The sequence below is a fragment of the Carcharodon carcharias genome, chromosome 10 (assembly GCF_017639515.1).
Source record: "Carcharodon carcharias isolate sCarCar2 chromosome 10, sCarCar2.pri, whole genome shotgun sequence".
In the NCBI taxonomy this organism is placed as follows: Eukaryota; Metazoa; Chordata; class Chondrichthyes; order Lamniformes; family Lamnidae; genus Carcharodon; species Carcharodon carcharias.
This window is the reverse complement of record NC_054476.1, coordinates 127,848,441-127,871,995: the sequence shown is the minus strand read 5'-3', so window position 1 is coordinate 127,871,995 and position 23,555 is coordinate 127,848,441. Positions and strand designations below refer to the sequence as shown.

General features: G+C 41.5%; 1 protein-coding gene across 14 annotated transcripts in view; it reads right to left on the bottom strand.

Moving 5' to 3' along the window:
* Positions 1-23,555, bottom strand: part of mtmr4 (myotubularin related protein 4) — a 199,489-nt gene that overhangs the window by 115,375 nt on the left and 60,559 nt on the right. For 2 of the 14 annotated variants that reach the window (XM_041197625.1, XM_041197626.1), the window contains one exon: positions 7,617-7,786. The exons of 10 other annotated variants lie outside the window; for them this stretch is intronic. Coding sequence is in view for 2 of the 4 variants with exons in the window: in XM_041197618.1 (XP_041053552.1) it covers positions 7,817-7,861 (45 nt within the window). In the remaining 2 variants the exon portion in view is untranslated. Of the gene's footprint in view, positions 1-7,616; positions 7,787-7,816; positions 7,934-23,555 lie in introns of those variants that run through there. 2 more of the 14 variants (XM_041197618.1, XM_041197622.1) reach the window with 1 other exon arrangement.

The following is a 23,555-nucleotide window of genomic DNA, read 5'->3' as shown; positions in this document are numbered from 1 at the left end:
GGAACCTTAAGCTCCACCAATCCCTATGGCGACCTAGCCTGTTCTGGTCTATCCTCAAACTGACCTCCAAGCCAATTAACCCTTCTTTACAATTTCTCCAGCTAAGTAAGTCCACCCGTTTTTTTTATGGCTCCATCTCTCCTGTTCTGACTATTAAACAAACAAGCGCAATCTTCTGAACTTGCTATTTCTTTTCAGGTGTTCTGGCCATCTCTAAAGCCCAGCATTTCAGTTACCTTACCTTCACAATAATCATCTTCGCAGAACTAAACATTACGTTTAAAATATTAACTTGAACCATGAACTAGATGTCCACAACAACAGTTTAGCAATCGTTTCAATGTTGCTGCTATCCTGCAATATGAGCCTTAGCCCTTCTAACAAAGGTTGTCTGCCTCACAGATAAGAGGGCCCTTTAATGGCAATGAGGAAAAAGCATTCCTAGCTGATTGCTCTATTCTGTTGCCTACATGTACTGAGACAAATTGCAGCAACCCTAGAGACGCTCCAACCCAGATCAGCCACAGACTGGACATCAAACCTCGGACTACTAGTCTGTGCAGCTCAAGAGACTACCTTGGAAATTCCATTATTCATTAACCATTTTGGGGAGGGGTGATGGCGGTGGGGGTGCTCACTGCAGTTTTTAATCAATGTTTAAAAAAAGGCAAACTGGACTTGAACTTGATTGAGAATTTTTTTGGAAAAATATACTTTATTCATAAAATATCTGAAAGAACATTACAAAACATTTCTAAATGGCCATCACAAAAAGTGTAATCAGACCCACATTTCCCACCTAGATCATGAGGTGCTTGATTGAAATCAACGAACATCACAGACATCTCAATATGGTCATTACAGACAAGACAGTCAGACAGTGCAATGGTATTCAAGGTATCGACATAGGCCATGTTGCACTCTGAGGTGCTTCAATACAATTATGATACATTTAGTTTTCACTATATACATTCCGTAAGAGTCATACTGCCCGAGGGATCTGTACAATTCCCTGCTCCTCAGTGCATATGGCAGAAAGGTCTTAGACAGTGACCTTTCCCCATTGCACCATTGCAACAGCTGCCCCAAGCTTTAGTGCATCCCTCAGCATGTAGTCCTGGACCTTGGAACGTGCCAGTCTGCAACACTCGGTCAGGGACAATTCTTTGCACTGGAAGAGCAATAAGTTTCAGGCAGACCAAAGGGCTTTCACCGAGTTGATGATCCTCCAGCTGCAGTTGATGTTTGTCTCTGTGTGTGGCCCTGGGTACAGCCCATAGAGCACTGAATCCTGTGTCACCGAACTGCTCGGATGAACCTGGACAAGCACCACTGCATTTCTCTCCGGACCTTCTTTGCAAAGGCACATTTCATAAGGAGGTGAACAACGGTCTCTTCCCCACCACAGCCACCTCAAGGGCAACGTGTGGCGGGGGGTGAAACTCCTGACATGTAGGATCTGATGGAGAGGGCCACTCTCACCACCAGCTAAGCTAATCTTGGTGCTTGCTGGAGTGTTCTGGTGATGAGATGTTCTGCCAAATGACTTTGACACTCTACTCGGGGAACCATCTGACAGGATCCACCATCTCCTTTTCCTTCAGGGCCTCTAGGACGTTACAGGCAGACTACTGCCTGATGGACTTGTGGTCAAAGATGTTTCTCTGCATAAATTTTTCCACGAGGGACAGTCATGGTCCAACTACTTGGAGCATTCCACGGCAGCGTGGCCAGACCCATCCTTCGCAACACCAGGGACAGGTAGAACCTCAGCACGTAGTGACACTGAACTTAATTGAGAAATATCACCAAGGAAGAGACAACGGATTAGGGATAGACTAGCAAGAGAATATAACCCTAATAGTTACTGGTTCATTCACATCCCTTTCTGGTGAAGTAAATGTAATACCTTTGTGATGCAAAGTGTCAGACTGAACAACCCACTACACCACACAATTCATTTGACAGTACTTCATTTCATAAAAGTAATGGTCAACACATCCCTAGTTTCGTGCACCATGGACAAACTTCCAAACGTAAGAGAGACATTAGCATTCCTACCTAATTACCATATTATAAATCAGTGCTCGAGGATTTGGTTCCAGAAACTTCAGTTCGGATAATACAGATCAATCTGACCTGATTTCCTTTGGAAGCACTGATGTAATCTTCCCAGAGGAATGAGCACAGTGGCTACATTAACATGCTGTTTATTTGAGGAGAGAGGCGTAACAAATTATGCCACTCCAGCACCCATGTGAAATACTGATTATTCAAGCATACCATCAGAATACATTGCCACCATCTAAACAATGCAGCATTCAGTAGAACGTTGTTTAGTTGTATCAACAGATCTAAACACAGTTAAATTTGGAAAGTACTTTTCAACTTTATTGCCAGCATTTAATCAGCATGGGGAAAAGCTAAGTTCCTGAGGCCAAGGCTGAAACTAAGGACACCTGAGACTAGTGCCATGGAACGTTTGTCACAAATTATTCGGTACAATTTTAAGAAAGAACGCACTATGAAAAATGGGATCCCCTAACTAAAAAAATTCCCTCTTTCTCCAACAAGTTAACAGCTGATTTCACACGAACAGGAAACTTTGCAAGAAGGCAATATTAGAGGCTATTTCAGGGCTAGACAACTGAACTCTGAACACTGGGGTATCCGAGGCCAATTTCTCTAGACATTTGCATTATTGTTTGATGCAGTTTGTTGAACCAGCAATTGTGTGTAGATCAGGAACTCAATCTTATCACAGTGGGAGGAACCTTTGACATTAATGGTTGTGAGGTCAAAATTCACATTAAGATGGTTAGTAGGTGAAATTTTAACCTGCACAACACATGAAAATTGTTAATTCCAAAATTGGGAATGAAACCTGTGTCTCTGATTAATGTATGACCACCATTACCCTGCAAACTCAATTGCAAGAAACTCCTTCAATAAATTCTGCATTTCTATTTTGCAACCTTGGGGCGGGGGAGACTACTTTCCACATGTATCTCTTTGCCCCTATCCCCTGCATAGAATAGAAACCCATCATATCTTACGAAGTATCTGTCTACCCCAGCAGTTATTAATCTATGCGTCTTCATGTACATTAATCATCTCAGGCATAAATTAAGCACTCCACCAAAAATGACATGTCTTCTACCCTCTCTTTTCTGGGGCTTGTGCATCTTAAGTCTGCATCCTCCAGTCTGTTGTTGGGAAATTGTTGGAATCTATTATTAAGGAAGTAGTAATGGGGCATTTGGAAAGTCAAAATGCAATCCATCAGAGTCAGCATGGTTTTATGAAGAGTAAATAGTGTTTGACTAATTTGCTAGTGTTCTTTGAAGATGTGACAAGCAAAGTGGATAATGGGGATCCTGTAGATGTAGTATATCTGGATTTCTAGAAGGCTTTTGATAAGGTGCCACACAAAAGATTAATACACAAGATAAGATCACACAGAGTTAGGGGTAATATGTTAGTTTGGATAGAGGATTGACTAACCAACAGAAAGCAGAGAGTCAGGATAAATGGGTCTTTTTCTGGATGGCAAGCTGTAACTAATGGGGTGCCACAGGGTTCGGTCCTTGGGCCCCAACTATTTACAATCTATATTAATGACTTGGATTCCAAGGGACAGAAGGTAGTATAGTTAAATTTGCAGATGACACCAAAAGAGGTGGGAAAGTAAGTAGTAATGAAGAAATAAGAAATTTACAAATGGATATGGACAGGTTAGGTGAATGAGCCAAAATTTGGCAAATGGAATTTAACGCGAATAAGTGTGAAGTTATCCATTTTGGTTGGAAGAATAAAAAGGCGACTTATTATTTAAATGGAGAGAACCTTCAGAATGCTTCAGTGCAGAGGGATCTGGTGTCCTCATGCATGAATCACTGAAAGCTAGTATACAGGTACAGCAGATAATAAAGAAGGAAAATGGAATTTTGGCATTTATTGCTAAAGGAATAGAGTATAAAAATAGGGAAGTGCTGTTGCAATTGTACAAGGCATTGGTGAGGCCACACCTGGAGTGCTGTACACAGTTTCGGTCCCCTTACTTGACGAAGAATGTAGTTGCTTTGAAGGTGGTTCAGAGGAGGTTCACTAGATTGATTCCAGAGATGTGGGGCTTGTCTTATGAGGAGAGATTGAGCGGTTTAGGCCTATACTTGCTAGAGTTTAGAAGGATGAGAGGAGATCTAACTGAGGTATATAAGATGCTAAAGAGGATAGGCAAAGTAGACGTGGAGCGGATGTTTCCCCTTGTGAGGCATTCTAGAATGAGAGACCATAGTTTTAGACTAAGGGGTGGTAGATTTAAATCAGCGATGAGGAGGAATTACTTTTCTCAAAGGGGCGTGAATCTGTGGAATTCACTACATCAGAGTGCAGTGGATGCAGGAGATGGACAGATTTTTAATTAGTATGGGGTTGAAAGGTTATGGGGAGAGGGTGGGAAATTGGAGTTGAGGCTGAAATGAGATCAGCCATGATTGTATCGAATGGCGGGACAGGCTCGAGGGGCTGAATTGCCTACCCCTGCTCCTAGTTCTTATGTTCTTATGTTCTCCAGCAGTAAGCTCATAGACCAGTCAAGTGTTCTCCTTACATCTATGTCATCTGCATATTTTCAAGATATGGATCAGGTCGTTGTTTTCCCCTAAGAAAACTCAGTTGTGCCAATGGGGAAGAAACAAAGTGTAAACCTATGCTTTTAGAAGGTTGCTCCCGACCAATTCCTTGCACCAAGTGATTCCTACCACCTAAAATTCCTTTCTGTTCTTCACATGGTGCAACCATCCACAAAGATAGAAGGCAGCTTAATTCAGATTAGTTCACTGGATTCAGTAAACAGGAGAAATCACTGGGGAGTCTGAGAATTATTTAAAAGCATCACAAAGTAGCTAACTTTGACAGAACAGTGACTAAACTTGCCCTTCCAACCTCACTCACTCTTAAGAACATGTTGTCTTTTCATTATCTCTCAAAAACAGAATGGGAACGTGAACTTGAGCAGCTTGTGACAGAAAGACAAGGGCAATTGGCCCGGTATTTCGCATACAACATCAGGTCGATTTGCCTTGCTATAAATTTGGTATAAGAATTAAAAAAGATTTGACAGATTGTACTAAAAGAACTGTATGCTGTATATTCAAATCCATTTTATTTGGGTAATTTGTTTTCTAGTTTGACTTCCAGAAAAAGATAGAAAACGCATGTGTAATGTCACAATAACATATGTAGTAAGGATCCTATGCTACAAACGTCCTCCACACTTGTCAAATAACTAGATATTGGACAGTAAAAGGTAGCACTCCAGATCATATAGGATATGAGGTTTGCTTATGGGTGTGACTAGTGACATTATTCCCAAACTAATATCTACTACAGAACCAAAAATTCTTGACAAGGTCACATCATGGGTCTCCAGCACTCCTATGTAACAAAATGGGGCACAGTGGGAGTGATTGGTAGACCAGCCTTTAGGGCCAGATCCAAATCTGCAATCTGAAACCCAGTTCTTTACATCAACTATGCAATGGCACCTGATACAAGGAGTAGGACAATATTCCTATGCCCAGTTTTAGTGAATGGGCAGCCCATAGGATGTGATGCTGGATGCCTTCTAACATCTGGTTGATCACATGTTGCAGAATGCCCAGTATCTAAAGGGCATTTGATGTACTAGCCAAGAGATGATGAGAACATATTTGCTGGAAGTAGGGGTGTTCTACTGCAGAATTATTTGAATGATGGAACTAATATGGGGAATAAAACTACAAAGAAAGCTTAGGCAATGATTCAGAACCAGGCAAAGAGTACAGTGCCAAAACCAAAAGCAAGCCGAGTGGAGGTGGAGGAGTGGTTAAAGTTGTTGTGCAAAATCTTGCAAGAAGCTATCAACCAGGGAAATCTAGGTACTGTAGACCACCAAGATGTGGCAGAGATTCAGCAGGTGACAGCTACAGTAAAATATACGTGTACTTTAGTAGCTGAAGCATCAGGCAGACAACTCCGATGTACTGGAAAAGTTTGTACTGTAGATGCCAAATAGTGAACTTTTTCAAAAGATATAACCAATACAGTTGTTACATAGATACAACATGCAGTGTATAAATGCTGCCCCTTCTGGATAACGTGGCACTCAATTTCCTTGAATTGGTTGACCTTGAGGTTACAACTGGAATCTGTCTGGTTGCAGGCTGCAATATTCAATTGGATGCTGTAGTAATTAAATAGCCTGTGAGATTCTACAATGCAGCTTCTGTGCACCCTGTAGTGCTTTTTTTCTGCTATGATAAAAATATGAATATATTCCTTCAAATGAACTGCACTGACTTCAGGCAGCAGCAAGCCTCCTCAGTTTCTTGTAATTACGAAGAGCATTTGGAAGAGAGGGACATGCACTCACATTCACATAATAAAGGTACAGCTCCAACTTCATATGTATGCAGTTTATTAACTTCTGAAACTTACCACTACATTCACTTTTAATTCATTTTCTCTCTCAAAACAATGTTGATGGATGTTTAACACTGGTGTACCAGATCCACTCCTGCTGCTCCTTATTTCACAAGACATCATTCCAGATCTCTGTCCACTAATCTCTACCATGTTCCACAGCCCATTAATCTGGATATTTGATCAACAATCCCTACTGTGTTCAATAGTCTATTAACCCAGAACCTCTCCTGTTAATTCCTACTGTGGTTCATAGGCCATTAACACAAACTCTCTCCTGCTAATCTCTAGAATATGCTACAGCCCATCAAATTGAATTCTCTACTGTGTTTTTTAGTTCATCAATGTGGGACCTTGCATCACCAATCTCTACTGTTTTACATATCCCAATAATCCAGGCCCTCTGCAGCTAAATCTTACTCTGTTCTAATCTTTATCAATTTGGACCATCACCTGCTAATCCCCACAATGTTCTACAGCCCATCAATCCAGACTTCCATTAAAAACAATCTGCGTGGCACTATTGATCAGGCATTCAGTTCTGACAAGGAAAACCCTACCAGAGCATCACCACTGGAACACTCTTTTGTTATAAATCTATTGTATTTGGAGACAAAGATTCTAAAAAGATGAAAAACTCACAGCCTTTAATAAACTGAGCTGGCAGAGACTGAACCCAATGAGGTGGGCTAGGTGCTTTCACATAATTACTTCAACTGATGTAACTGTAAAATCACAACAGCCGTCCTCTCCTAAAATGCCAGAGCCTCAGACAGAAGCAGTACTGTAATATTTTCTTTAAAACAGCATCTGGAGACACCCGACCGTCATTATTTGTTCTGGGTACAACAGCATGGCTGACCAACCATCAAGGTCAGTAAATACATTTCAAATATTTATAATTCACAAATATCAGCCTTTCTTTGCATTCCTCTTAAAGTAACAAGTATGATATTCTTATAAATACCATCCTGAAAATACAAGAGCCTGAAAATAATCTGAAACCACAATGAAAAATGCAAAAATGGCTTAAGACTGAATAATCAATAATGAAGCAGTTGATTAAAAACAGAACATCTTCAGAATAATAAATATAAATCTCAAAATGAACAATTTTTTTTATTGCCAAGCCAACATATCAATGTGATCACCTGAAAGCAGTGGCTGTCTCGGCCCTGTGGAACAGAATATGCTTAGTCACCAGTCGGCCTCTCCTTCCTAATAACATCAATTGGCTCAAAGAGGTTTCCTCCCCTGTTCCCCATTAACACATCGCATATCAAAAATTATTCAGCAACCCATGGCTGCACAGGCCTCAAAGCTGAAAGAAAAAAAAACAGCAGAGACTCACAAAGCAATTCAGCATGGAACAGCTGACGTGAGCAGCCAGACTCATGTTCAGTGAAGGCCAGTCTGATCCTGCAGTACATGGAGCCTAGACAGAAGTACAGAGGGTGTATCCAGCCCCGGCACAGGCCCCTTCATCACTGCTTCTCTGCTATCAAATAGAAAATGATGAACACACATTGCCTAGAAAGTGAACAATATAAGGGAGCATTTCCCAGACTTTGCCCAATCAGCTCATTCCCTGCAGCAGGTGCACATTGCTGTACTACTGCTCGAGAGACAGGGTGAAATGGAGTTGTAGCTCCTCCTATAGAGCATCACTCAGTGCTGTGTAACCTGTACTGCATCAGAGGAAGCTCCCACTGCAGAGAGCTGCAGTCAGCTATTGTACAGGACACAGGCTGCAAGCAAAGTATCTCTGTATCCATTTAGAGCAGCTTGAATTTATCTCAGATATTTGAAAATGTTTCTCTGGAAGATTCAAACTCTTTCTACAAGAGTTTCAAAGTGGAATCTGTTTCAAATTTACAGTGAGTGCGCATAGTTGAATTTACATTCTTCTGTTACAGTTATTAGAAAGCAATGACTGTAGAATGAGTAGCACACAATCAAATGCTGTATCAAGCACTAAAAATTTAATTTGGGCTCTGGATCAAAAATATATTTGAATACCTGACACAATCCATTAAATAATCTACCTAATATTAGTGCAGTGCCCTGGGCCACCCATCACTATTTTCACACAGTTTGCTATCTCCCTCTAGTGGCAAAAATTAAATTTATTCCCACCATCGTGGACTGGGTGCTTTCACATAATGAAATAAGAATTTGATGAAGAGAGAAAGACTAAACGATTACGGGCAGGGTGGGCTGAAGACAACGTCAGATGGATGGTGGGGAGGGAAATGAGCTAAGATATTGACAGACCAAGACTCCTAGGAAGCAGGAGAAAAGAGAGATCCACAGATCCTGAATATGAGGACAGAGACTGAGACAGATGGGGATAAAAACATGGAGGAGGGGTAGAGATACAGACAAACCCAAAAAAATGGAAGGGGTGGAGCAAAAGCATAGTTAGCGTCAGATCAGCCTAAGTAGGCTGTTACAAATTCATCCCATAACATCAACAACTTCAAGACAGTGAGAAACGTCAAATATAGCTATTATCACAAAGACCAGGCCAAAACTGTATGGTTAGAAAGGACAATTAAAAATACTACAAAATATGCTACTGTAATTTTAGCAGCGCCAGGCATTAACAACCAGGGCACCTGATGAGCTGAAGAAAACCCAGCAGAGGTTTCCATTCAATAAAAGCCGAAAATGATACCATCTCAGACGATACTGATTGCCCATTATTTTATTGTTGACTGTGCCATGTTCCCTTCCCCCACTTGTGCATTACTTTATGGGCTGATGCCGCCTCTAAAATCCGTAAGTAGATGGCGACAATTGAAACAGCAGCTCATCCATCACTGTCTTCCTCTCCTTGCCCCACCCTGCTGGTGACTCGCAGATTCAGTAGTTAAGCTATGTACAATGACTCACATAATGATCGAGTTATATTGTGTAATATTAGACATAGGCTGAGTTTTTTATGTGAAACAAAAACTACCTTGCCTGATACTTCCCACCAATCACTGCCTGAACAAATCTATAATCAGCCCTCCTGGAGGATCAATGGGTTCTTGGGGGTGCAAAAAACTATCCTTTACTTCACATTTACAATTCAAATCCCACTCGAGTTCCCCACACCATACACAAATTAGTTCCAAGATCACCACAATTACCATAGTTAAAGCATTTGAAAACAAGCATTCAAAAGGAATATTCCTTTCCTTCCTGTGGAGAACTCTTTTACCTCTGTTCTGCCTCTCTGGACAGTCGGCTGGAGATTAAAACTCACAAGGGAGGTGTAATTGTAAACACAAAATCACTGATTAAACACATTAGTTAGTACACCATGGCACGTCATGGATCACCCGTGTCAAGATTCACCATCTAGATCTGTTCCTAATGAAATTATAAATCTGCATCAGCAATTTTGATGAAAAGATGGAGGAAAGGTTGGTGGGCAATTCCTGTACAATGCAATCCCACATGTTTTCAATTTTAAAACAGACTTAAGCATAGTTTTTCTTGCCCAATAGCTGTTGTTGTTTAATGACCTATTTCCCATCCTAGGGCAATAGCAATAACCAGAGCAGCTCCATGGTGCATGCAAATCAGCCCTGAATGGTCAATGGAGCAGGACAGGACAAGAAATGGCTTCAAATATCAGATATCCAAAAGGAAAATGTACCTTAATGAAAGTACTTAGAAGGTAGAACTGACCAAAGAAAAAAGGATAATAGTTCATCCTTCTCACTTTTATTTGATAATTAAGAAATTTTCAAGTCTGTTGTACTGTAGAGATTTGCTGAGACATCAGAATTAGTTGTCAATATTTTGCTGGAGAATTCAATCCCAAGGGCACATTCCAGTAGGTTGCAGCCCTGTAGGGATGGTGCTACAACCACAAAGGAAAGCAATAGGATCAGTCCTATGAACAGCAATGCATGATGCCACCGATTACAGGCAGAACAGAGGCATGCTCAAGGATTTTCCAAGTTCACTATTGAAGATTATTGACTTGGGAAAGTTACCAGAAAGCATCCATGGAATATACCCAAAGCCTGAACACATACACTGTTTAGAAAATTGAGTATTCCCAATGATTATTGCAATATCTGATGTTCTATTTCAAAGACAAATATATATATATATATATAGAATATAATTTTATAAATGCATACCAAAAAGTTCATTAATATAGTTATCTTAGAAGTGCAGTACAAAGCTGATTTCTTCATTTCCTAATCTCTACTTCCATTCTGTCAATTACTTTCCCCTTCCTCAGCTGTTCTGCCAATAAAGTTATTCTTCACTTCTCATTCAAACACTTACATATCCGGGAAGAGCAGGGAAAGGTAACAGGCTGAGTGTACAGCCATTTATATAAAAAGTCAACAAGAAAAATGTGGAAAACATGAGATGGATAAAGCAGCTTATAGGAGGCAAAAAAAAGCAAGTAATGACCAAGAAATCCAGTGACAGGTAGTTCACTGTATAGCCCAAATTATCAGCTGGAACTGGGAGGTACCTTACTTTAGATGACAGCCTTTTACTCCTGGGGCTAAAATGTGATGAGGCAGTCTACTGGTTAAAACAGTCCTACTTTGTACTGTGTTTGGGGAAGATTGGTGTGAGAATTGAAAATTTCACGTTGCTGCAATAAAAATTAAGAGATTGCAGAGCTGACGCAATGTTTGGATCGAGTGGAGTTTTAACCTGTGTCTGACTATTATAACTGACTTGGGAGGGGCGGGGCTGGATTTTCAACTGCCCATTTGGCTAGGGCAAGTGCCAGTGGACTTTGAAAAATAGCACTCCCAGAACTCCTCCATGTCATGCTGCAATTTTTAAAGGGAGGGCAGCAGAGGGAGCCTGCAACCCGCATGACTCCAATTAACTTGAAGAGCTTGTTAAAAGGGCAGAAGAAGCACAGAATGAAATTTTCAAAAAGTAGGAACGGGAAGAGCCAATGGTCTGGGATACGTTAATGCATAGTTCTCAGGAGCACAGCAGCGGGCCATTATTGATTGTGGCTGCCGATTTAAAATCTTGAAAAAGTGTTAGTCAAACTGAGATGCTTGTGTGGTGGCACAGAGTGGATTAATTACCTGAGGAGAGAATGTTTGGACATTTGCTTGGACCTTGAGGCTGCAGGCCTTCTGCTCTCCTGCCTACACCATTCGTCAATGCAACGGCAAGCCTAGTCATGGATGCCGCCCACCTTTGAAAAATAGCCCTCCAGAACTAGTTTCCATCTCAGGTAATGCCTGGCACTGCTAACTGAGCGCTGAACTCCCCTCCTGCCCACATCAGAGCCTTTGCATATAAAAATCATATCATGTCACTGATGCTGTACAGGGTTGAGGCCAGGAAATGATCGAGAAGGGTCGGATTTTCAACTCCAGATTGAAAATCCAAAAAGAGGTGATCAATTCAGGCATTAGTGGATGGTACTCCACTTTCCAATATAAGAATATTTTAAGCACAAAAAAATGTCACAAATAACAAGAGCCACGGTCTCAATTGACATCATTTGAAAACCAATTCACCCAGCAACACAAAAAACAGAATTACCTGGAAAAACTCAGCAGGTCTGGCAGCATCGGCAGAGAAGAACAAAGTTGACGTTTCGAGTCCTCATGACCCTTCAACAGAACACTTCACTTAGTTCCAGTAACTGTATATTTTGTTCAATTTCATACAACCACATCATTACGAAGATCAGAGTCATGGTGATTCAGTGCATCCTTGCTTTACACCTTTTCCCATCTCAAAGCGTATTTTCACTTTGTCCTAACCTTGAATTCATCAAAAGCAAAAGCTTCTTTTTATTATTTCATGGGATCTGACCATCACTGACAAAGTCAGCACTTGTTACCCAACCCTTGAGAAGCTAGTGGTGAGCTACCTTCTTAAATGCTGCAGCCCATCTGGTGCAGTTACACCCATAGTACTGTTAGGAAGGGAGTTCCAGAGTTTTGATGAGTGACAGTGAATGAATAGCAATGTAGTTCCAAGTTGGGATGGTGTCTAGTCCAGAAGGGACTTGCAGTTGGTGTTACTCTCATGCATCTGCCACCCTTGCCCTTCCAGGTGGTAGAGATCGCAGGCCTGGGAGGCACTATCAAAGGAGCCTTAGTGAGTTACAGTACATCTTGCACATGGTGCACACTGCAGCCACTGTGCGCCAGTGGTGGAGGGATGATTGTTCAAGTAGCTGGATGGGGGATGAATCAAGCAGCTGCTTTGTCCTGGATACCATCAAGCTTTTCGAGTATTGTGGAACCATACGTAACCAGCAAGTGGAGAGTATTGAATCACACTACTGACTTAAGCCTGACAGATGGTTGACAGGTTTTGGGGAGTCAGGTGGTGTGTTACTCCCCACAGAATTCCCAACTTCTGGCGTGCTCTTGTAGCCACAGTTTAAGGCTATTCCAGTTTACTTTCAGTCAATGGTAATGCCTAGGGTATTGTTTGTGGGGGAATTCAACAATGGTAATGCCATTAAATATCAAGGGGAGATAGTTAGATTCTCTCTTGTTGGAGATGGACATGGTGTGAATGTTACATGCCACTTATCAGCCCAAGCCTGAATGTTGTTCAGGATTTGCTGTACCTGGATGTGGACTGCTTCAGTGTGTAAGGAGTTGCAAATGGGGAGCATTGTGCAATCATCGGCAAACATCCCCACTTCTGACCTTATGGAGGGATGGAAGGCCATTGATGAAGCAGCTGAAGGTGATTGAGCCTAAGGCACAATGCTGAGGCGCATCTGCAACAATGACCTGAAACAGATGATTGGCCTCCAACAACTACAACCATCTTCCAATGTGCTAGATATGATCCCTAACAGTGGAGAATTTTTCCCTAGTTCCCACTGACTATAATTTTGCTAGAGCTCCTTGATGCAGCACTCAGTCAAATGCTGCTATGATGTCAAGGACAGTTACTCTCATCTCACCTCTGGCATTCAGCTCATTTATCCATGTTTGGACCAAGGCTGCAAAGAGGTCAGGGGCCAAGTGGCCCTGGCAGAACCCAAAATGGGCGTCAGTGAGCAGGTTATTGCCGAGCAAATGCCACTTGATAACACTGTTGACGACACCTTCCACCATTTTGCTGATGATCAAGAGTAGACTGATGGGGCGGTAATGGACCATTGGATTTGTCCTGTTTTTTAGGGACAGGACATACCTGGGCAATTTTGCACATTGTCGGATAGATGCCAGTGTTGTAGCTACACTGAAACAGCTTGGTTAGGGGCATGGCTAATTCTGGAGCATAAATCTTCATTCTATTGCCAGAATGTTGTCAGGGCCCACAGCCTTTGCAATGTGCCTTCAGCCATTTCTTGAAATCACAAAGAGTGAATCAAATTGGCTGAAGGCTGATATCTGATGGCGAGGACCTCAGGAGGAGTCAGAGATGGATCACCCACTCTGCACTTCTGGCTGAAGATTGTTTCAAATACTTCAGCCTTGTCTTTTGTATTGATGTGTTGGGCTCCACCATCATTGAGAATAGGGATACTTGTGGAGATGACTCCTCCAGCTGTTTAATTGTCCACCATCATTCATGACGGAGCCAGACCATGAGGTTACAGATTGTGGTTGAATACAATTTTGCTGCTGCTGATGGCCCATAGCACCTCATGGTTGCCCAGTATTGAGATACTATGTTCTAAGGGCCCACAGCCTTTGTAGTGTTCAGTGCCTTCAGCAGTTTGACATCATGAGGACTGAATCAAATTGGTTGAAGACAGGCATCTGTGATAGTGGGGACCTCAGCAGGAGGCCAAGATGGATCATCTGCTCTCACTTCTGGCTGAAGATGGTCGCAAATGCTTCAGCGTTCTCTTTTGCACTGATATGCTGGGCTCCCCCATCATTAAGGATGGAGATGTATGTGTAGTGTCCTCCTCCTGTTAGTTGTTTAATCATCCATCAACATTCATGATTGAATGTTTTTTTAATTCATTTATGGGATGTGAGCATTGCTGGCTAGGCCAGCATTTATTGCCCATCCCTAATTGCCAATAAGAAGGTGGTAAGCTGGCTTCTTGAACCACTGCAGTCAAAGGGTGTAGGTTCACCCACAAAGCTGTTGTGCCTTGCAGGTGTTGGACAGGCTTTGGGGAGTTACTCACCACAGGATTCCTAGCCTTTGACCTGCTCTTGTAGCCACAGTATTTACATGGCTAGTCCAGTTCCATTTCCGGTCAATGGAACCCCCCCACCACTCCACAAAAACAGGATATTGATAGTGGGGGATTCAGCGATGGTAATGCCATTGAATGTCAAAGGGCGGTAGTTAGATTCTCTTTTGTTGGAGATGGTCACTGCCTGGCACTTGTGTGGCATGAATGTTACTTGCCACATGTCAGTCCAAACCTGGATATTGTCCAGGTCTTACTGCATTTGGACATGGACTGTTTCAGTATCTGAGTGGCGAATGGTGCTGAACATTGTACAATCATCAGCGAACATTCCCACTTCTGACCTTATGATGCAAGGAAGGTCACTGATAAAGCAGTTGAAGATGGTTGAACCTAGGAAACTACCCTGAGGAACTCCTGCAGTGATGTTCTGAAACTGCAGAGCATTGATCTGATCAGTTGGTTGTGGGATCGCTTAGCTCTGTCTATCTCACTGCTTCCACTGTTTGGCTTGCAAGTAGCCCTGTAGTTGTTTCACGGTGACATCTCATTTTTTGTTATGGCTGGTGCTGTCCTGGTACGTCCTGTTGCATTTTTCATTGAACCAGGGCTGATCCCCTGGTTTGATGGTAAAGCGGGGATATGCCAGGCCATTATGAAACAAATTGTGGTTGAATACAATTCTGCTGTTGCTAATGACCCACAGAGCCTCATGGATGTCCTGTTTTGAGCTACTATGCCTGTTCTGAATCCATCCCATTTAACATGGTCGTAGTGCCACACAACATGATAGAGGGTATGCTCAGTGTGAAGGGAGGGACTCCGTCTTCACAAGGTTTGTGTGGTGGTCACTTCAACCTATATAGTCATGGACAGATGCATCTGTGACAGATAGACTGGTGAAGACAAGGTCTAGTAGGTTTTTCCCTCTTGCTGGTTCCCTCACCAGATGCCACAGGCCCAGTTTGGCAGCTATGTCCTTCAGGGCTTGCTAGCTCGGTCAGTAGCAGTGCTACCGAACCACTCTTGGTGACGAACATTCAAGTCCCCCACCCAAATACATTATGCCCTTGCCACCCTCAGTATTTCCTCCAAATGATGTTCAACATAGAGGTGTACTGATTCATCATCGAGGGAAGGTGGTAGAAGCAGGAAAGTTCCTTGACGATATTTGACCTGATGCCATCAGTCAATGTTGAGGACTCCAGAGCAACACTCTCCCGACTGTTTATCACTGTGCTGCCTGCCGTGTCTGTCCTGCTGTTAGCACAGGACAAACCCAGGGATGGAGATGCTGGTGTCTTGGGAGATTGGCTGCAAGATATGATTTGGTGAGTATGACTGTGTCAAGCTGTTGCTCGACTAGTTTGTGGGACAGCTCTCCTAATTCTGACACAAGTTCCCAGGTGTTAACAAGGACTTTGTAGGGTTAACACAGCTGGGTATCATGTTGTCTTTGCCGGTGCTTAGGTCAATGCCAGGTGGTCTGTCTGGTTTTAGCCGTTTGACGATACTGAAGCGGTTTGGTACAATTGAATGGCTTGCTAAGCAATTTCAGAGTTCAGTTAAGAGTCAACCACATTGCTGTGCATCTGGAGTCACTTGTAGGCCAGGCCAGGTAAGGATGGCAGATTTTCTTCCCTAAAGGACATTAGTAAACATTAGATGGGTTTTTACAACAATCAATGATAGTTATGGTGCCATGAAACTGAGACTGGCTTTCAATTCCAGATTTTTAATAACGAATTGAATTTAAATTCCATCAGCTGCCGAGGTGGGATTTGAACTGATGTCCCCAGAGCATTAGCCTGGGCTTCTGGTTTACTAGTCCAGTGACAATGCCACTGTGTCACCATCTCCTAAAGTTTGTCAAAAACAAATGGACGCTTATCAAATTGCTGCAATGGCTGCTAGAATCAAAACGAGGAGAAAGAAGGGTTTCACCACATTCACAGAATAATGAAATGGCCAAATTTCATGAACTAAATGGTCAACTAGGCTTGGATATTTCGATTAGGGGCAATGGGTTAAGGCTCTGTTCCAGGAAGGTTTCACTGTCACCAAGCAAGGCTATGTATACTGGGAGGTTGCCATCAACCACAAATAGCCATCTAGCAGGAGGGAGAACTATGTATTCCCGTTAAATATATGTCTGAATGCTAACAGTTTCTGGAAAAAAATGATCAGGTATTACCAAATACCTGCCTGTAAATAAATGATTGCACTCTCTAAAACTTACTCAGACAATATTCATTACTAACCAAATCAATTCGATGTTTGTATAGAAATAGTAGGAGCCTGTAGGGTGCAGTCTTTATTTACTGTTTACATTCCCCATAGCAGCATGTTCCATGCACCTGCTGTGCATAAGAATCAGAGCACAGTCAACCTTAAGATGATCACTACAATTGTATGTAGCTCCTGATTATTCCAGAGTAAAAAGAGTGCACTTTTCTCTTCACTGTCATTGATTAAAACCAAAAAAGGTCATCTACTCAGCATCAATGATGTAATAAAGCTACCAATGTGACTATACGAAATTTCCATCTCCATTTCATGATTGATAATGAGTGAAGTGCTTCCAATTCCCCAGGCATTTCATGTGATTTGAAACTTACAGATTTCTGCCTGATCATTCATGATTTGCCATTTAAATGTTCTCCATATATACAGTCTATCCCTTCTACACAATGATCATGGATCTGGCAAGCCACAAATAGGTAGCTAAACACAAATATGCTTTCCTTAGTTTTCTCTTTGCATGCTCCAAAAACATTTGTCAACAGTGTAAATTTATTTGCAAAGGTGGGGTCTCACTGGATATAGTTCTTCTTGTTTTTAAATCAAGTTTTTTTCCCAAACTGGTTTCAGATTATAGTGGGGCTTTGCTCCCAATGCCAATTTTGATGGTGCTTAAATGCAGCTTTACTCCCATCCTATTCCCAATAAATTTTTTATAGAAGTGAGGCACCTGACTCAGAACTGCCAAAGGTAATACATGATTTCTTTTTGATCCAATGTTTCAAGGATCCCACAAGGAATAACACCCATCTAGATTGGTTTATTATCAGTAATCACAATAGCATCCATGAACAGTTGCATTACTTCTCAAAACTAGTGACTATAATGTAAATTTACAGATGATAATCAAACTAGCAAGTGCAGTAGAATTGGATGGGTAGCTCAGAAATTACAGAATGAATTGGACAAAATATATAGGTAGTCAGAACAATGGCAGCTGAAGTTTAATACTGAAAATGTAAAGTACTGCACATAGAATGGGAAAATGGGCAATAAGAGCATTCCATAAATGCCAGTCGTAGTTAAGCATATAATTAAAAAAGGTCTAAAAGTTCAGGAAGAACGAGGATCAAATGGTTCAAGCTTTTGTGGAAAGGTTTCATCTTTACTAGGATTTATTATAATTTTGACCAGCCTATTTATTTCAGTAGGAAAGCAACAAGTGAATTATTTTGCATGAGGTCCATTATTCACCTTTTGATGCAGCTAAATCTGTTTCTACATTTTTAATATGACACTCGCTCTTGCATCCCATTTTACGCCCTTCACTCAGCTTAAGATATGAAATTCTCAGATTTCAGATCCTCTATTTTCCAACTTCAGCAATTACTTTTCCACAGAAGCCACAGATCTTCCAACATCCATTCCTTTTGCCACTAACAGTTGTATTCAAACACTTCATTACTTAAACTCCAATAAATATTTTTGTAGCTGTTCCATCAATTGAATATGATCTGCAAGTCCAGTTCAGTGCCTCAAATTGAATTCCCATGCTGAGCTGGGAATTTTTCTGATAACTGTTTCATTTGTAATTTTGTACGGTTGAAGATTCCTGCGTCTCTCTACTGATAAACATATTCATTGCTCCAAAATAAAGTATACAATGAAGGAATTAAATTAACACAGGAGCAATAACCATCAATGTCAAGGCAATTTGGAGAAACAATTAAAATACTAACAGAACACTAGAATACATAGTCCGAAAACCAGACAGGTCAATGTAAGTCTTACAGATGTACTGGTCAAAAGACAGTGTGATCAGTTTTGGTCATAATATCACAGATCTTATATACTGTAGAATACCAAGGAACAATACTGTTAATTCTATATTAATTGTGTTCAATTGTATGCTGGGGCATTCACTTTAGTCCCCATGAATAGAAAAAGGCTATAATGTGGTTGTTAGGTTAGGTGGCGTATGCTTGTAATATGCAACTTTGTAAATGAATATAGAAGTGTGTAAAGATTGGTTCCAGTTCTATCCTTCACAAACTAGCTTTCTGGAATGGAACAAACACTGCTGTTCCCAGTGCATAGTAAATAAGCAATGAGGCAAGCTTAGAGAAGTTTCGGCTCTACAGTCTAGGAAGAATATGGTTACGGGGACCCATCAGAGTGAATAAAACACTAAATTGTATGAATAAAGTAAAGGTAAAACCTTATTTCCAAGTAAGGCTAAAAAGTAGCACCAAAGGGAAGAGAGTGAAACTTGTGAAAGTAAACTTAAAACTGATTGCAGAAAATGTCTTTACTCTAAAGGTGAAAACACTTGGGCAGTAAAAGCCAGACAGGTAGCAGATACAAAAACATTATAACTGAAGAAGATAAAATTAGATGCTCTGATAACCTAAGTTCCAGCACTAAGGGGATGAAGGATTGACTGACTTTTACTCGTCAATGTTCTAACTAACCCAACAACTTTGTTCTATTTCGTTCTCTGCTCCCACTCCATTTTAATGCTGATAATTGTATATAGTTCTTCTTTAGCTTCAGTCTGGCCTGATTCAAAAAATCATTTTCTTTTAAGCTCACTAAACTAGGTCTAACTCCTCCCCCAGGTATCAATTCTTTTTGCATTACTTCTCAGAAGTAATGACAGAGAGAGGAGACTACGCCTGAGTGAGATGTAGACTGAGTGTGAAGTTAGGGTCACGTGAAAATTCAGTGCAAAGGGGAAAAGGGGTGCTCTTTTTTCTACCTTTTTTCAATCTCCAGTAGCTGTGGAAGACACAAGTCACTTCCCAGAAATAGAGGGTAACCAAGAGAGAGCAGCAAGAGTTTGAAGAGCTAGGAGGTGAGCCTGTGGGTTCAGAGCATTCTAAGGAAAATCGAAATGTGGCGTAACAGGAAAGAAGATAAGCAACTGATTGGTTGGTGAGCATTTTCTCTTCTTCTCTTATCTAAACTAGAAAATTTTAATTGCAGTAAGAATATCATCAATTGAAATAATAAGAACATAATGAAAAGCAGGACTAGGGGCATTAAATAAAGAAAAATAACTATTTAGTTAATTAAAACATACTAAGAATGGCAGGGCAAGTGACATGTTGCAGCTATAGGATGTGGGTGCTCATGGACGCAAGTGCGATCCATAGCGACCACATCTGCAGTAAGTGTCTGTGGCTTGAGGAACTCCTACTCAGAGTTAATGAGCTGCAGGCTGAGCTTCGGACTCTGCAATGTATCAGGGAAGGAGAAAGTTACCTAACTTGTCCATTTTGGCAGGAAGAATAGAAAAGCAGTATGCTATTTAAATGAAGAAAGATTTCAGAACTCGGTGGTACAGAGGGATCTGGGTGTCCCGGTACATGAATCACACAAAGTTAGAATGCAGGTATAGCAAGTGATTAGGAAGGCAAATGAAATGCTGGCATTTATTGCAAGGGAATGGAATATAAAGGTGGAAAAGTCTTACTGTAGCTGTGCAAGGCCTTGGTGAGACCATACATGGAGTAATGTACACAGTTCTGGTCTCCTTGTTTTAAAAAAAAAAATTGCTTAAGAAGCTGTTCAGAGAAGGTTCCCTCAATTCATTCCTGGGATGAAGTGCTTATCTTATGAAAAAAGGTTGAACAGGTTAGGCCCATACCCATTGGAGTTTAGAAGAATGAGAGGTGATCTTATTGAAACATATAAGATCTTGAGGGGACTGGAAAGGGTGCATACTGGGAAGATGTTCCCTCTTGTGGGGGAAGCTAGAACTCAGGGACATACGGTAGTTTAAAAATAAGAGCTCTCCCTTTTAAAACAGAGATTAGGAGAATTTTTTTTCTCTTAGAGGGTCATTAGCGTGTGGAATTTTCTTCCCCAGGAGGTAGTGGAGGCTGGAACCTTAAATTTATCCAAGGCTGCGTTAGATAGATTTTTGTTAGACAAGGGAATCAAGATTTTTGGGGTGCAGACAGGGAGGTGGAGCTGAGACCACAACCAGATCAGCCATGATCATATTGAACGGTGCAGAAGGCTCAAAGGGACGAATGGCTTACTCCTGCATTCAAGTCCTATCTCCCTATGGACACTGTTCCAGAAGGCAGTCCCACTCCTTAGGCTAGGAGCTCCTGATTTGGTCCATGGTAAGAGGCAGAAAAATGTGACTGCGAGTGAGTCAGGTTTGGGGATCGAGGAGATAGAAGTGGAGAAGTCTCAGCCCTTACAGCTGTGCGACAGGTTCAAGGTTCTTGCAGAATGTATAGAAGAGAGAAAGGGCTGCAAGGTGAAAGAGCGAACTGACCATGGCACCGTGGTGCAGAGAGCCATTCAAGTGGGCAAAATAAATAGAAATGTAGCGATAGTAGGTGAGAGTATTGTCAGGGGGATAAGCACAGTTCTTTGCAGCCCAGGACATGACTCCAGAAGAATGTGTGCCTGCCAGGCTTCGGGACAATCTGCTCAGGGCTAGAGAGGAACTTGGAGTGGGAGAGGAATGATCCAATTGATATGGTCCACATGGGTACCAAGAACATAGATAGGATTCGGAAAGAGGTGCTGTTTAGGGATCATGAGCAGCTAGGGGCTAAATTAAAAAGCAGAACCAGCAAGGTAATAATCTCTGAATTATTACCTGAGCCATGAGCAAATTGGCGAAGGGTAAATAAGATTAGAGTTTATTGTGTGGCTCAAAGACTGGCATGGGAGAAATGGGTTTCGATTCATGGGGCACTGGCGCCAGTACTGGGGAAGTGGGAGCTGAACCGTTGGAAAGGTCTTCTCTTGAACCGTGCTGGGATCGGTATTCCAGAAAGTCACATAACTAGGGCAGTAGAGAAGGCTTTAAACTAAATAGTGGGGGCGAGGGATCACATGAACGGAGATGTGATAAAATAAAGAGAAAGGACAAGGCATCAAGGCAGTGTAGTGACATAGGTAATGATAACCAGTTTGTGGCAGGAAGGGACAGAACTTATCTGCTGCTGCACTCCTAAGTTTATAAGGCCAGAGTCTGCAAGAATTGTAAAAGAAACAGAATTAAACGCACTATATCTGAATGTACCCTGCACGTAACAAAACTGTGAAATTGATAGCACAAATACAAATAAATATGCATGACTTGATAGCCATCTCAGAGACATGGTTGCAAGGTGAACAAGTCTGGGTCTTAAATATTCAAGGCTATTTGACATTTCAGAAAAGCAGGGCGCTAGGAAAAAGTGGTGAAGTCATTCCGCTAATTAAGGATGATATTAGTATAGTAGTGAGAGATGATCTTAGTTCTGAAAATCAAGATGTAGAATTAGTTTGGGTAGAGATAAAAAATAGCAAAGATTTCACTTGTAGGAGTAGTTTATAAGCACCCTAACAGTAGCTACATTGTAGAACCAAGTTTACAGGAAGAAAAAAATGGGGGCCTATAAGAAAGGTACTGCAATAATCATGGGTGATTTTAATCTTCATATAGACTGGGTGAATCAGATTGGCAAAGACAGCCTGGAACAGGAGTTCATAAGAGTATATATGGGAGAGTTTCTTACAGCAGTGCATTCTAGTGCCAACAAGGAAGCAGCTTATTATAGACCTGGCAATGTGCAATGAGACAGGGTTAATTAATGACCTCATCGGAGAAGAGCCTCCAGGCAACAGTGACAAGGACATGAGAGAATTTCATATTCAGTTTGAGGGTGAGAAGTATGGGTCCAGAACTAGTGCCTTAAACTTATATGCAATTACAAGGTTATGAGGACAGAGTTGGTATCACAGAGAAAATGCTGGAATCCATTATTAAGGAGGTAATAGCGGGACATTTAGAAAATCATAATGGGATCAGGCAGAATCAACACTGTTTTGTGAAAAGGAAATCATGTTTGATTAATTTAAAGTTCTTTGAAGAAGTAACAAAGTGGATATGAATATGGTGTACTTGGATTTCAATATGTTGCCTCATCAAAAGCCACTACACAAAATTGAGCTCACGGTTGTGGAGGGGTAATATCAACATGGATAGAGAATTGGTTAACTAACAGGACGCAGAGAGTAGGGGTAAATGGCTTACTTTTAGATTGGCAAGTTGTTCCTTATTCGCTGTGGGGCCTCAACTATTTACAATCTATATTGATGACTTGGATGAAGGGCCCGAATGTATGGTTGCTGGTGACTCAAAATAGTGAGGAAAGTAAGTTGTCAAGAGGACATAAAGAGTCGACAAAGGGATTTAGATAGGTAAATTGGCAAATGGAGTACAATGTGGGAAAATGTGTACTTGTCCACTTTAGCAGGAAGAACAGAAAAGCAGTATATTACCTAAATGGTGAGAGATTGCGGAACTCTGTGTTACAGGGGGATCTGGGTGTCCTGATGGTTGGATCACAAAAAGTTGGTTTGCAGGTGCAGCACGTGATTGGGAACACAAATGGAATGTTGGCATTTATAAGAAACATAAGAAATAGGTGCAGGAGTAGACCAGAAGTCCCATCGAGCCTGATCCGCCATTCAATATGATCATGTCTGATCTTGGGCTTCAATTCTATTTTCCTGCCCACTCCCCATATCCCTTAATAGTCTGAGACACCAAAATCTGTCACTCTCAGCCTTAAATGTGTTCAACAATGGAACATCCACACCGTCCGCAGTAGACAATTCCAAAAGATTCACAACCCCATGAATGAAGACATTTCTTCTCACCTCAGTGCTAAATGATCAGCTTCTTATACTGAGAATGTGCCCCGTGTTTTAGATT